The following is a 16318-nucleotide window of genomic DNA, read 5'->3' as shown; positions in this document are numbered from 1 at the left end:
GAGAGTATTTGTTTACACCTCTAGATGTGGGACTTGAAACCACACCATTCCGATTTAGAGGTAAAGGTAGACTTGAGCCATGACTTCCCTCTGGCATGTGAAATCTATTGCAAAATATTATTCCGAATATCTTTGTCAGGACATTTATTAAGAAGGGGCAACATGGAGATGTGACGCTATTATAAATTCTGCTTTATCTTTCAATTGTAGCCTTTGGGTTGTATATTTTTGTAGTAAACTGGAGTGGCCGGGTGGAGGGGGGGGGGGGGGTGATAATTGTAGCAATGATGTGAATAATCCAAAGGTTTTTAGCAGCTGTTAAGGGACGTGAGTGTGTATATTTGTTCATGCGGGTGGGTGTGACTTGCGCACAGAATCAAGCAGCTAATGTATCAGTGAGGTTTGTTTGAGAAGATCAGCAGTGGTTGTCATTCACCAATGAACTACTACCATGTAATCTGAGGATGTTGCCATATAAGGGCTGTGGTTACATGGGGTGATGGGGTACCTGCAGACAGTTGTATCCAATCAGATGGCAGGAAATGTTGCATCACTGGTTCCTCTAGAGGGGGAGAGGAAACTGCTTGAACAATGCGGGCGGCGATTGTGTTTCAAACAGGAAGGAGACCAGTTATTTTCATGGACTAGCCTTGCTTGTAGATTTACAGAAGCTGCAGGCTTTGGTGTCAAGTTGGGTTAAACCCTCTCATACTATGCCAAGGATAGAATGTAAGGAATGGTCGGTTTTGTTTACAAGAGAAACTAAAATTCTATATCGATTGCTTCTGTGTCGATACAATGCAGAAACGGGCTTTTTTTTTAAATTAAAAACGCCAAAGCATGGGAACTATGGAACGGTTTAACTACTGATTGTTTAATTTCTTGATGAGATAGAGCTGTTCACGTAGCAGCAGTTTATTTTGTTAAACTTTAAAATGATTTGGGAAATATGGAACAGTGATTCATTCATTCAGACACCACTGTGTTTGAATGAAATGGCACCATGTTAGAGGAGTTTCCTCCTTTTTTAGCGATTTGAGATCTCTGCAGTAGCTTTAAATAGCTCTGCGATTGAAAATGATGCAGCTTTGACACAGAGAAATATTTTTGTCAGTTATCCAGCAAACTACAATTCAGCTGCAGTATGTATGGTTGTTGCGGTATTCTGTGGCAACAATGTCCTCAGTTGATCAAATTTTTATGATTTTTTAAAAAAATTGCAATTTTGATTTAATATGTGTTCAGAGCCAAATGTGATGAAGCTTTCAGATGTTATCAAAGTAGTGCTTTGAAATTTATTTAACATGCTGCTAAATATTGAGGTGGGTATCAACTGCAAATGCTTATAACGCTTATTTATTTTGTGCTGAGTGTTCAAGAATTAAAAATCTTGGATTTCAATTGGATCCAAACTGCTGCTCTATCATTTTGAAAAGCTAGCTGATCATTTTCTACTTTCATGTTAATAAAACCAAAGGCTTGAAAATCTGTGAATAATTGCATGTTTTCCTGTGCTGTTTCAAATTATGCTATAGCCAGCAGCTGTTTGCTTTGACAATTACTATGTTTTACCAATCATATGCATGCTCTCAGATGGCAATTGATAAATGTTTTATCAGAAGCATTCCCCTGCAGATACTGGGTGTTCTACAAATGCTATATATTTTTGGAGAGGACAAAAAACAATCCCAATTACTCTGGTTCAGGCAGAATCAACATTCTCGAAGAGAAGGTGCTATTCAGTCAGGATCTTCCTGTGCCTGGTAACTGAGCAAGATGTTCAGCCAGGAAGGATGGCAAGAAACCCAGGATTTTTAATTCTGCTGTAAAAATGAGGTTGCTTGTGGATAGTCCAGGGTATAGGCCAGGGAGTAGAGATGACTGTTGTGGAACTTTACCAAGGGGGATGTAGTAGAAAAACTAGGAAGCGGTCGGTACACAGAACTAGGAGGCTTCCTACAACCTGGCACTCTGAAGTGGCAAAGTTGAGGGTTCTAAGACTCCCATTTAGCTAGTTCCCAGTTTGACTTTGAAATTCCACAATTTTATTTGCTTTTATTTCAAATGATGTATTAGTCCAGGATGGGATTTGTAACTGAATGATGCAGAGCCACAGAATACAAAAATACCATCACTGCTAGTTATTTTAGCAAGTTGTAAAATGGTACGAGAGTGACCCAGGGATGACAAGCTTTTCAATTTTCATTTATTTTCCTGTGGGAACAGCTTTCAACTTTCACTAACCCTGGTGGTTAGATCAAGAATTCGCAGAGGATTGGGGATGAAGCGGGAGAGAGGGTGCTTTGCTTTGCCACTTTGCACTGCCTAGCAAATGATTTTTGCTATAATTTATAGGCATTGTTCGGGGCGGCTCTCTTTATTTTGTAATACTGTGTGTGGAGGCTATAATTGTGCTTTGAGCATCTCCATATGGCAAACGAGTACAGTAAGACAGCCTGTACAAACAAAATGGAAACCTTTCAGTTTTCTAATGCGTCAGTCATTTTATCAAAGCTGCTACAGGGACAACATGGACACTTGATTTATTACTGCACTGTTTCTGATTTTGGCTACTTCCACTCTTGTAGAATGATAGAAATTGAAGCACTGATGGAGGCCATTCAGCCCACCATACATATGGCAGTGTGAATTCTACTGGAGCTAACTATTCAAATCCATTTTCTTTGCGCATTCCCCATATAAAGGATCCTCATTCAATTCCCATTTTAAATGCTATTTCAGTCTAAGCCTCACTGGGTGCCTGTGATGAAACATTTCCATGTTCTTAACCATTTTTGAAATTATCCTCCATTTATGCCTTTTTTATTATCGATTTGCCAACAATTGGTAAAATAATTCTTTATGCATTCAAAACTTTTTGTACTTTTGGCAGCCTCTTGTTAGGGCCTTCCTTGGCCTCTCAGAGGGAAAACTAGCAAACTTAGATTTTTGATAAATCTGTCATTTATTTTGCAGATGGGGAGAGAGCAGCCGATTTGTCTGAATCATCCGCCTTTTCATGTTATTTCTACAAATGGGCCAAACTGGCTGATAATTTAATTACGTTCATAAATGAAATGAAATGAAAATCGCTTATTGTCACAAGTAGGTTTCAAATGAAGTTACTGTGAAAAGCCCCAAGTTGCCTGTTCGGGGAGGCTGGTACGGGAATTGAACCATGCTGCAGGCCTGCCTTGGTCTGCTTTAAAAGCCAGCTATTTAGCCCAGTGTGCTAAACCAGCCCCTATTGTGCAATCAAATAACCAATTTGGCCGGGGTGGGGGGGAGAATATTTGTCTCATCTTAGCTTGGTAGGGATCCCTTTAACTTGGTCACAAGACTAGGTGGGTTTTGGGATTCCTCCTCCATCATCAATGGTTCTGCTGCCCTTTCAGGGGAATGGAGAGTTTGGGTAGCCACATTTATTTTTCCCACCCCATGTATTTTCTAACATAGCTTCTTCTGCCAGACACTGGAATGGCGATAGTGTGATCTGAGGCCACACTTTCCTTCATTGTTTGCTTTAGTGACACTGGTCATTTAGGAATGCCTGTTATTCCGTCAAACGGAAATCAACAGGATTGGATGCAGGGACTGCCCATATGCATTTCCTGTTAGCCTCCTTGCTGATCTTTCAGAAAGGTTGGATTGGCCATTTTTCTGGGAGGCAGTGTGAGACAGCTGATGGACCTCTGCTGCAGCAGCTGTCACTTTCTTGGCATGTCCCCTGATTGAAATTCGATGGGGAGACTGCAGCAATGATATTACTGTAATGAATGCAACACTGGAAACTTCATGAAACTTCGTGACCAGTGGCGATAGACAAGGCAGACACAGTGCCCTGCCATGTTAGTAGAGAATTGTGCCTACAGCCTTACTTGACACAAATATATTTGACACAAATATTTGTTGGTTATCTCCAAAAGGATCGATAGGAGTTGCCCCACATATAATCAAACATGTACTGTTGATTTGTTCGGGTATGTAACTAGGCAGCCAGTTAAAAGTAACCCGTCTCAAATTTAGTTAGACATTTACATAACTGCTTTTGACAAGGTTCCAGTGGCAGGAACAATGTGGATGTTCATAACCCAAACAACCATTTAGAAGTAGACTGGATGAAAGTTGCTGTTTTTTTTCCCGTTTGTAACCTGGATCAGTATTGCTGATTTTCTTTAGTAATCTGAATCAATACCACTAATAATTTTTTGTAATGTGGATCAATATTGCTGATTTGTTTTTGTAATTTGAATTAACATTACAATTTTGTTTTGTAATGTGGATCAACATAGCTGATTTTTTTTGTGATCCGAATCAATGAATTTTTTGTAATATGGATCAATATTGCTTATTTCTTTTTGTAATCTGGATCAATATTGCTGATTTTTTTTTTTGTAATCTGGATTCATTTCAGAGAAGGGGTTCCTGGATTCACAGTCCTCTTCCGAGAACCTTTATTTCAAAATGCAAAATTTTTGATCAGGCTAGGAGCCCCATGTGACTTCTAGTGAGTGGTGGCGCGCCTGAACTGTAGTAACCTTTTTCTTGCATGGTGTCAGCACGTCCCAAAGTGCGACGCAAAAGTGGGCCGGACCCCGCAGTTAATAAAAAGGATTGGAGAGGCGCGGAGTGGAGCAGGGCGGAGAGGGTAAGGTTTTTAAATGTGCCTGTGTGTATATATTGGTGGATTGAGGTGTGTGGAGTGAGTGAAATGCAGGGAGCCAGGTCCAGAAACGGCAGAGACTGGGCTGAGTGAAACTTACAAAGAGGCAGGTGAAATAGCAATAATGTACAGCGGGGCGAGGGCGCTCAAATAGCAGGAGCAGGGGAATTGGCTGGAATTGAGAGAGTTCCTGTGACAATATTGTTCCCCTCTCCACTGGCCGGTGCAGATAAGCTCGCAGCAATTTCCTGGACCGCTCTGGTCCACGGCAGCAACCCGCCTTCCTCCTGTTTTGTGACTTTCCGGCAGCTGTGACTCATTGCTGCTGCCTGCCTTGAACGTCCGACTTTTTAAACATGTGGCATCTCTACCTCCCTCCCCCTCTCAGCAGGAGCAGTCTTGTCCGATATGTCGCTAAGTCTCATCGAGCCGGCGCCCGGGATCAGAGATCATCATCAGCAGCGGTCAGACAGCCCACTGCCGAGCGGAGACATGTCCTGTTCCGACACGGCGGAGTTCGCGGAAAGGTAGGGGACTGGATCAGTCGTTTCCTCTCGCAACACCTAGCAGCCTCCAGACAAATACCTTCGTTGCATTTCTCTCCTTTTATTATGTGTGTGCTTAAAGAATGGTTTTGCAATTTGGCCAAGCGCCTTTCTAAGCCTATCTAATCTCGGCAATCCCTTTATCTCGGAGCTCAGATGTCAGACTGAAATGATATTGCATCCTGGAGCATGCATGTGCGAGGGCCTGATCCTCGCAGTAACATTTTGAACAGCTAGCTAGCTACACCTCTTTTTTTTGTAACTGTAACCAGATAAGAGGATTGTGGTTAGAATATGCAGTGTATATGCTGTGCCGGCTGGCTGTGCGTGTGACTGTAGCCGTTACAATAAAACAATGTTTGCATTTTTTCACAATTCGGCAATCATGGGTACATGACTGGGTGCTCTTAATGGAGATCATTAACACCGCGTCAATGTGCTGCTGTGTAGACGGTGAAACCTCAAGAATGACAAGTCAGCATGGGCATCTTTTCAATAGGATTTTCTACCTCTTGATTAGATCACTTAGTATTTTTCTGGTTAATTAGATTAATGCTATGGCTATAGGACTTGAACTGGAAATAAACTTTCAAAATAGTTGACCAAGAAACATCCATGCATGTTTCCTAGTCAGCGATGGGAAAACTAGTGGAATCAGCCCTTTTAGATCATAGAATTTACAGTATAGAAGGAGGCCATTCGGCCCATCGAGTCTGCACCGGCTCCTAGAAAGAGCACCCTACCCAAGGTTAACACCTCCACCCTATCGCCACCCAACACTAAGGGCAATTTTGGACACTAAGGGCAATTTACCATGGCCAATCCACCTAACCTGCACATCTTTGGACTGTGGGAGGAAACCCACGCACACACTGGGAGGATGTGCAGACTCCACACAGACAGTGACCCAAGCCGGAATCGAACCTGGGACCCTGGAGCTGTGAAGCGATTGTGCTATCCACAATGATACCGTGGTCACATCTCCATTCCTTGCACCTACTTATCTGAATCCAGGTTCCTTTAAAACGTAATGAATAGGTACAGGAAAAAAATGAGGGAAGAAAGGTCACGGGAGGCCGCCCTTTACACTGACTGGAGTAAAATACAAGAGGATAGAGGTCATGCTGAGCCTTGGGAAGGATATTTGGCCATGGGAGGGAGTGCGGCGTAGATTTACCAGCATGATGCCTGGGGCTGGATTGTCCTGTCCCCCCAGCCGTGTATTTATCGGCAACACACCGTTCACTGTCGGTGGGATTCCCTCTTCCTGCCGCTTGTCAATGGAGTTTCCCATTGAAGTCGCCCTACGTTGCGGGGGTGCGCTGATTGGGGGGGGAAAGTGAATCGCAACAGCCAGAGAACGCCAGCCCTGGACTCCACAAAGGTTAATTTACAAGGAGAAATTGTGCTTTGCTGGTCCCTTGAATTTTGAAGGCGATGGGGCTGATGTTGATCAAAGATTTGATGGTATTTAGGGACGTGTGTGCCGTAGATAAAGAGCAACTATTTCTATTGGGGATGGTGAGGGGGCTAGGGCCATAGTCCAAAAATGACAGTCACACCTTCCAGGAGTGAAATTCGGAAACACTTCTTCACTCAAAAAGGGCGCGAGAGGTTTGGAAATCTCTTTTTTTTTTTTACAAAGGGCACAGTCGGAAGTCTTCCAACACCAGGTTAAAGTCCAACAGGTTTGTTTCAAACACGAGCTTTCGGAGCACTGCTTCCTCGGGTGAATTCACCTGAGGAAGGAGCAGTGCTCCGAAAGCTCGTGTTTGAAACAAACCTGTTGGACTTTAACCTGGTGTTGGAAGACTTCTGACTGTGCCCACCCCAGTCCAACGCCGGCATCTCCACGTCATTTACAAAGGGCAGTTGATGCTCGATCAGTTGTAAATTTAAACTCTTGAGACTGCTCATTTGTTTGGCTAACAAATATCTACCAAGATATGGGACAAAGGTAGGTGTATGGAGTTAGGTTCAGGCTGAGCAGGTTTGACGGCCACCTTTTATCCCTCTGTTGCATTAACTGCAAAACCTGTTTTTCTGAAATTGGTTAATTATGTTGGCATGTTTGCCGTGTTACACTCATGAAATGCTGAGAATGACTATACCATCAATGTGTGCAATCACCAGTATCCCTTCAAGTGGAACATCATCAAAGCATGACTGATGCAGTCTTCATCCTGAAAGGAATGTCTGGAATCTTGTTCGGTGATGATAATCTGGAAAAACGTATCCGTGACGTCTGCCATAATATTTGGTGTAGTCAGATGCATATTATTGTTTAACTTATCTGTCTGTGCATGTGTTTACCTCCTGTGCCCATGGATGCTGTGTCCACAGAATGTGGCACAGTTGTGTACCAGGTGCAGCATCTCCTGCACCTCCGTGGCTATGTGTTCTGGCAGATTTTGTGAGGTTATGGTAGGATTGGTAGGCTAGATTTAGTCAGAGTCATAGATGTTTACAGCATGGATTCAGGCCCTTTGGCACAGCTTGCCCATGCCGCCCAGTTTCTATCCCTAAGCTAGTCCCACTTGCCTGAATTTGGCCCATATCCCTCTATACCCACCCTGCCCATGTAACTGTCTAACTGCCTTTTTAAAAGACAAAATTGTACCCGCCTCTACCACTGCCCCTGGCAGCCCGTTCCAGATGCTCGCCACCCTCTTGAATTCCTGGTTTTCCCCTACAAGAAGTATTCAAAAATGTAGCATTGCTTTCCAGGTTGCTGTTTGTGTGGGACTTAACAACGCTGATAGTGATCTTGCTCACTGAAAAGCTTTATCTTCGGCTGTCCTTCCCTGGGAGGTGACAGCCGATAGGGCTATGTTTTTAGGCCCACTAGTCAGTTGGTTATCTGCAGTATGCAATCTATGCTGCTGTGCCTTCCTAGCAGCCAGTATGGAGCCACCCAGTGATCCAGTTCTTAAATGGCACCAGAACCAAGTGACTGACCTGATTTTCCTGTTGCCAAGCAGTGCAGTCAGATGATCTTTTCTATCATCCTATTTACATTAAGCTAACCTAGTTAATTTGTTCACCGATTGGATGATAAGCCAGTAAGTTGTGGTTTTTCTCTCGCTCTGCCTCTCTGATGAGCATGCATTGACTATAATAGTATCCTTCAAGCAATTCAGTGGAATGCCGGGAGATTTTTGAGGCCCTTCCCTTTTTTTTTTGTTAAGTGGCCAAATAAATGATAATGTTTTGTGCTTGGTGTTTCGCTCCGTATGAGTTAGTGTGGCACTAATCTCTCGGATCAGCTTGTTCGTTTGCGGATGGTCGGGTTGGATCAAGTGTTACTTGGCGTTGCTGAAATCATTTTAGAGTCTTCAAAACGTAAATCACTAATAAATTCCAGCTTTTGGGGCATAAAAGCAAGTAGAGCTGTTGGTGGGAGAGCTGTCAGAATTTGAGGGCGGGACTATCCGGCCACGCCTACCTGGCGACCGGAAATTTCCACCCAAGGTCAATGGACGTTTACTCGGTCTGCGTCCCGTCCATGGCGGTCTTGCGGAGGGTGGGGCGAAAGAATCCAGCCCTGAGTCTCAAATAGGCTGCAGCAGTTTTCTAAGAGCAAAATACTGTGAATGCTGGAAATCAAAACCGTAGCTCAGTTTCTCTCTTCTGCAATCGCTAAAGCCTCATTTGTGTACTGTCCTGACTTTGGCTGAAAATGAAATGGGGGGGGGGGGGGGGGGGGGGGTAGAGATATGCTCAGCTTGGACTAAAATGCAACTTTGTAAATGGTGGGTTTGGGCCAGGACGGCATTGGTTCTAAATATCAACATTTATGAATCAGGTTCTAATGATCTAACTCGTGTCATTCTGAAACTTGAATTCAGAACAGCAGCTGAGGAAGGCGGACGCTGGGGTCTTCAAGCTGATTGCGGTGTTTCACTGTGCAGTCAGATGGAAGCTTAAAAATCCACATGGCCGTTTTGTCAAATTTTCTTTTAGACTTCTTTCTTACCTTGAGACTGTTTCACGTCGAGGAGTGTTTTTTTTGTTAAAGTGGAGGGAAGGTTTGAAAATGTCTGCCTCCACGGGGTTTCCCCTCGGGCATTTACTTTGCGTCCGCCCTGTCTCTTGATCGCACTCTCACCACTGAGTCAGAACCTCGTGGGTTGAAGTCCCACTCTCGAGACTTGAGCACAAGGCTGATAGTCCAGCATGGCCCTGAGGGAGCACAGGAGTGTGGCGCTGTTGGCCCTGTCAACGTTTGGATGCGTCATTGAACTGTCTGCCCCCTCAGATGGCAGGAAAAGAACCCGTGACTCTCTTCTGAGGAAGCGGCAGCAGCTTTGCTGTCACGTCTCCAATATTACAGTGGCTTCACTTCAATAATACTTCAGTTGGCTTTGGGATGTCTGATGGTCTGTCCCTCCATGGAAATTCTACTCCCGAAATATGCATTTACGGTCAATGTTACCTTTTGCGATTGTGTGGCTATTAAACCCTAGCCTGCCTTTTAAAGTGGCCCTTGAGATTGAGGGTGTTGTCACTAGCTAACTTGCACTTCCACCCTCGTGTTCTTCGCTGTTGCATTGTTAAATGTTTGGTCACCTACTCTTTCCATTCCCTCACTGAATTGGATTTCAGCGCTTGCACTTGTCCTCCAACCCAAACCGACTCATCCTGGACCTAGTCAGGTTAGCCCTATACACTACCTTAGCCAAAGCCTCCTACACACAGCCGTGGAGTTCACACTCTGAAGGGCCTCACTCCACACCACCGCATCCGAAACAGGCTCCAGCTCCTCGTCCCACTTGGCTTTAACCCTCTTCACAGATACTGAGTCCTCCGACGTAATCCGTCCATAGATACCTGAAATATTCCCTTCCTCCGACCCTGCGAGCGAGTTGACTGTCTTCATTAACAAGGTTGGTGGTGCCATGGGGAATGTTGAGACAACTGTTTCGCAAAATTGGCAACTTGTAAGTATTTGAAATGAGTCTGATCGTGAGAGCCCAAACTTCTTCCTACAGGTCATCCAAACTGGCCAATCGCCCTTCCAGGAACAGATTTCCCCCATTCTTTACAACACCCTCTGATAACTCCCAATTCCTGACCTCTCCCCAGGCAGCTCCGACCTGTAAAGGTTCTTATAAAAGGCTTCAAATGCCCCATTGACACTAGCCCGTCACCCGAGTTTGGACTTGAATAATGTCTCTGGAGGCCGCCTGCCGCCTGAACTGGCGCGTGACGAGACGTCTAGCCTTCTCCCCCTACTCTTACATAACCCCCCTGGAGTCAAACTGCATCTGCAGCTTCCTCCTGCTAGCCAGGAGCTCTGGGGTTGGGTCATTCGAGCACCTGCCATCTACCTCGGTCCCATGTCCCTACCGTTGGCGTTTTTCTCTTGCTTCCCTGTGTATCTGCACTTTACTCTAACCACGGCTTTCAGGGCCTCCCACAAAACCGAGGGTGAGACCGACCCATTCTTATTAAACCCCAAACGCCCTTGATACTGTCCACAGAACCCCAGGTCTGCCAATAACCCCACATCCAGCCTCCATGCCAGACATTAGTGATGGACTCTAATGCCAAATCTACCAGATATGAAGCGTGATCTGAGATGACTATCGCAGAATATTCTGCTTTCCTCACCCCAGGCAACAGAGACCTTCCCACCATAAAATAACAATCTCTTTATAAACTCGACATCATCCAATTTGTGGCTTCCATATTCACCAACACCACTGAATTAACCTTCCAGTGTCCCAGTGAGTACTGCTTACTTATCTCCCTGATCCACCACTAGCCTGAAACTGAACCCTTTTATTTAAGATTGCGACCTCCTGGGCCCTGCTGTCAAAACACGAGTGGAACACCTGACTCGCTCAGCCCTTCTGCCCCCCCCCTTCAGCCTTTCTGCTCCTCCCCACCCCCCATTCACACCAGTTTCGTCTAAACAGGTCCAATAGGCCGTAGCCCCTTGCCCACCTCACACCCATTCATTAGCTGACTCTGCTTACTAATGAGGTAGCACCCTGACAGGGCCCATACCCAAGAAACAAAGGAAAGATCCAACCGAGACCAAAGCATTTGAACTTCGCAACCCTCCCTTTTGGACTATGTATTATTCGCATTACTGCCCTATTCCTTATCCCCCACATTCCTCACTCTTCCCCAAACACTCCCAACAACATATCCCTTCCAGTACAGAATCATAATCTCAGTTAACCAAACATGCATACAAAAAAGTGATCTTGGGAATTGTGTGTCACCCTCTGCCTCGCATGGTACACCACACTGCTATTGCATAGCGCCAACTTCACCTTATTAAAGGCCGCACACTTCTTTGCCAGCTCTGCCGCAGCATCCTGATAGATTGAAAGCTGCTGCCTTCCCACCGCACCTGACTGTTTACGTGGTCCACTTTCGGACCCAGTCCTTTATCCGGGAACTGTCAAAACACACTATCACTGCTTGTGGTGGCTCATTTGCCCGTGGCCTCCCTTGGAGCGTTCGGTGGACTTTGTCCAGTTCGGGGGGGGGGGGAAGGGAGTACACCTGTGTCTGTTGTGCCCCCCACCCACCCCCACATGAACTTTGCAAACATCTCTGTTAGTACTCGGTTGGCCTCAGGCCCTCCACCCCCAGCAACCCCGTGATCCTGCAGCTCTGCCTCCTTGACCTGTTCTGGATCCTTGATCTTTGCCCTCAGGCCCTTATTCCTCTCCTCCACTACCTGCAGCTCAGCTTCCAGTGAAGCTCTCTGGTTACTGTGCCATGACATGGTCTCTTCCACCCTCTTCAGCAACTCTCCATGCTCCAGCACCGTCTTCAAGGTGTTTCCCAATTTCTCCCTAATCGGGCCCAGCACGTCTTCCACCGACTTTGAGGGTCTCCAACATCTCTCTCCCTTGCCTCTCAAAGTGCTTGCTGAATTGTGTCTCAAACTCAGCTGCCGTTACTCCATCAGCTTATCCACTGTAATAGAGGAGGCCCCACCCGACAAGCTTGTCTCCGCTATCTTTGTTGCCATCAAGCTTCGCATTTCGTCTGGAGGGGTTCCACTCGTTCCCTCCTTTCCCTCGTTCTTTTTTGTGGTCTTTGAAATCCTCCCGCAAAGAATAGTTAGGTGGGCTGGGTCTATCCACAAATTTCCCTAGGAAACGGGGCTAAAAGGACCAAAAAACAAGGACTCTGGCGGGAGCTACCTTGTGTGTGACCTCCTTCTACGGGCAGTCCCCAGCTGAGGAGAAATTTGCCTATTTTACGTCTAAACCCAGGAAAGAGCAGCGTGGGTCACTGACATCTGTTGATGTGAGGTGGATGTCCCTGATGATGGAAGAAATGGGAGCAGTAGTAAGCATAGTCTCCTTGACCCTCCCTCATCACTCTAAGATTGTGGATGAACCTCCCATCACCTGATGGCATCATATAGCTGTAGCATGGCCAATCCCAAATCGAAGTATGGCTCAATCCCCTTGATTTGGAATGGGATCTGTATCCTTAACCAAGAGCACCTGTTGTCTTGTTGCTGGTGGTGATTCCAGAGATTCAAAGCTTTGTCTATCTTTCTGAACACTTTATAACCTCAGTTTCCACTATTGTGTCAGCATGTTGGACTACTTGTGGTAATTTGTTTTAACAGTGATGGGATCAGATGGTATGATAGGTTAGCTCTGCTGCCCTCCTTTCATATTTGAGATCAATGACACTGTTGGAAACATAGGAAATACGAGCAGGAGGAGGCCTACTCTGCCATTCAATATAATCGTGGCTCGATTATACTCCCTGCACAAGATACTTGTACCTCTTGACACCCTTTGAGTCTGTAAACTGCATTTCTTACTTAACTATATGCAGTGACTTTGCCTCCAGTCTTCTGAGTAAAGAGGTTTATCGTCATCTCAGTCTTAAACCTACCCTGTATCCTGAGACTGTGACCCCATGTTCTAGCCCCCCCCCCCCCCCCCCCAATCATTTAGGCAGAGGAAACAAGTTCCCTGCATTCAGTCTGTCGAACCCTGTCAGAATTTTATACATTTCAATGAGATCCCTCTCATTCTTCTTAACTCCAGTCAGTACAGGCTCTGCCGACCCAATCTCTCCTCGTACGACAATCCTGCCATCCTCTGGTGAGCGACTTCCAACTCCCTTTGGCATTTGAGAGCATCTTTGCTGCCTCTAGTCTGGATAATGGTCAGAAAACCTTTCCCCAGTCTTATCTCTTGGATAGATCTTGTGCATTCAGAAGATTCTTCACAACTTCTGACAATTAGATACAAATGTTATGAGGTGTAGGCCACTTGGCTCCTTGAGCCTACTCTGCCATACAGTACGATCAAGGATGATCTGATTGAAACCTCTTTGTTTACCCCCTGATAACCTTTCACCCCTTGGCTTATCCAGAATCTAGCTCTGCCGTAAAAGTATTCACAGATTCTGCGACCGCTGCATTTTGAGGGAGATTGCCAAAGACTCACGACCCTCTGAGCAAAATTTAGTTTTCATCTATTAAAAGGGCGACCCCTTATTTTAAACATTGATTGCTGCCACCCCCACACCATTCTAGATTTCCCCCAAGCGGAAATGAGCAAAATATCACCAAATCTCATATTAGGAATTGACTGCCAAATGGAGAAGTGAATAGGTAGTGTTACTATAATGCATGCTTTTACTGTAGAAATTAGGCTGTGCAGACACGAGATGAAAACTAATATCCCTAGCTCGCAATCTATACTAATAATTTTATAATTGTCTTTTATACATGTAGTTTTTCTTTGAAACTGCAGGCAACTTGAATGGTTTGAGCTTAATTAAATACCTCAAGACATTTGTCAGGACTTGTAGGTTTGAATAGCTGTCAAAAGCATCTGCCAGTTATCTAGATAACTGATCATGCTGTTGCTTCAATTTCAATTCCATTACGTGGCTCCTTCTTCAAGCTACCTGCCTCCGGGGCGGCTCGGCGACGTAGTGGTTAGCACTGCTGCCTCATGGCGCCGAGGACCCGGGTTCGATCCCGACCCCGGGTCACTGTCTGTGTGGAGTTTGTACATTCTCCCGAGTCAGTATGGGTCTCACCCCCACAACCCAAATATGTTCAGGGTAGGTGGATTGGCCACACTAAATTGCCCCTTAATTGGGTACTTTAAATAAAAAAATTTAAAAAATCAAACTAGCTGCTTCAACCAAGTGACAAAGGCTCTTCCCTTCTCTCGCTACATTACAATTTAATTTGTCCCACCCCCAACCTGGGTCAGTCTGCAGATTGTAAACATCACATTTCCTCTCACAGGAGCTAAAATGACTATTGCAATATCTTACTTATGAGTCGTAGACTTTTCTTCAGGATTTGTTTTAGCTGGAGATTAAGACGGTTTTAAAACTGCATGAGTAAACACACACGAGCAGACAGACCCAGGTTTGGAGTGCTGTGTTCAGTTGTGGGTGAGATATGTTGCTCTTGTAGGGCTACAGTGCCGAAAATGATTGAAAGGGTTAAGAAGCAAAGTTGCGTTGTCTAGGCTTGTGTTTCCCTTTGAGGGTTTTAGGAAATATTTTTATTGAGAGAATTTTTCATTATAACACAATAAAACCAGAACACGGAACAAATACAACTCCAACTTGTCTTCCCTCCCAACCCCACCCCCTCCCCAAAAAGCAAACCAATCGTAACCAGAACCACACCCCCCCCCCCCCCCCCCCCTCCCCTGCCAACATCTGGCAGTGACCAACTCCCTGAAATAGGGAATCAACGGCTACCGTCTCAAATAGAACCCTTCTGCCAGTCCCCATACAATTTACTTGATCTTCTCTAAGTACAAACTCCGTAAGGTCATTCAAGCAGGATGAAACACTGGGCGGAACTGGAGTCCTGCACCCAGAACAGAACTCGTCTCCGGCCTATTAATGAGGCGAATGCGAGAACATCTGCCTTCACCCCTATCTGTAGCTCCAGCAAGCCTGAGACCCCAAAAATGGCCACCAGCGGGCAGGGCTCCAGCTCAATCCAAAGAATCCCTGACCTGGTGTTGACAAAGCTTGCAAGTTTAGGACATGACCAGACAATGATTCACCAGCCGCCGAGAATGACGCTCACATTTATCCTCCACTCCTGGGGAAAAACTCACTCATCCATGCCCTGGTCTGGTCAGATGTGCCCTATACACCACCTTGAACCGAATCAAGCTCAGCTTGGCACACAAGACAGTAGAGTTGACCCTGTGAAGAGCCTCACTCCACAGACAGAAACACACACAGACAGACACACACCAGGTTTGAAGTATATATTGCAGGGGAACCTGAAGCAGAGCCGTAACCAAGGCACTCCTCTATAGTGTGGAAGGAGGCTATTCGGCCCATCAAGTCTGCACTGATCCTCTAAAAGAGCCCTCTACTCAGGCCTATCCCCATAACCCCTTCAAGCACTTGCCTCTATCCAATCCCAGCTGGAATCTGGATCCAGCAGCCAGCCTGTACTCCGAATGTTCGGAGCCTAATAATAAAATAACAAATCGGGTAGCCCTAGGCCCTGCCGACTTCCCCAACCCTTGTAGAAACCTCCTATGAATTTTTGGGGTCTTGCCCGTCTAAATAAAGGAAGATATCATTTTATTCACTTTCAAAAAAGATTTAGGAAGGAAAACTGGGTGACACTGGGACAAAATCTAAAACCTTGGAAGGGTGTTAATTTTTACCGACTGGACTCTGACCGCCAAGGACAGAGGGAGGTTGTCCCACTAGACTTAACCCCATTCAATAGGCGAGGAAAATTGAGTCTATGAAGCGAGGCCCCGTCGTGGGCCACCCAGATTCTCAGATAATGAAAACTAGACCTGGCCAAATTAAAAGGCAACGTCCCCAATTTGCCTCTCCTCCCTTGGGGAAATTCAGCGGAAAGTATTCTCATTTGTCCAGATTCAACTTGAATGAGCCAAGGAGCCAGTAGCTTCATAATCTCATCTACATTGGAGAGAGGATCCATTCTATACAACAGCACGCAAGGACACCCTATGCTCCAACAAACAACCTCTCTATTCCCCATACCTGTTGATGGCTTCAATGCTATGGCCAGAGTGGGACAATGGACAACCCTGCCTCGTTCCTCTATTCAAAAGGAAATATAGTGAGCTCAGGCCATTTGTACGAA

The 16318-nt window shown here is 45.5% G+C and overlaps 1 protein-coding gene across 3 annotated transcripts in view; it reads left to right on the top strand.

The window, feature by feature from the left end:
- Positions 1-562: 562 nt before the first annotated feature.
- The window catches only part of acsbg2 (acyl-CoA synthetase bubblegum family member 2), a 53446-nt gene continuing 37690 nt past the window's right edge, over positions 563-16318 (top strand). Inside the window, exons 1-2 of one of the 3 annotated variants that reach the window (XM_038776663.1) lie at positions 563-729; positions 5052-5190. In XM_038776663.1, coding sequence (XP_038632591.1) covers positions 714-729; positions 5052-5190 — 155 coding nt within the window. In that variant the 5' untranslated portion in view covers positions 563-713. Of the gene's footprint in view, positions 730-4545; positions 4770-5051; positions 5191-16318 lie in introns of those variants that run through there. The other 2 variants (XM_038776664.1, XM_038776666.1) reach the window with 2 other exon arrangements.

The sequence above is a fragment of the Scyliorhinus canicula genome, chromosome 18 (genome assembly GCF_902713615.1).
Source record: "Scyliorhinus canicula chromosome 18, sScyCan1.1, whole genome shotgun sequence".
NCBI lineage: Eukaryota > Metazoa > Chordata > Chondrichthyes > Carcharhiniformes > Scyliorhinidae > Scyliorhinus > Scyliorhinus canicula.
Note: the sequence above shows the minus strand (reverse complement) of the source record. Positions and strands in the feature narration are given on the sequence as shown.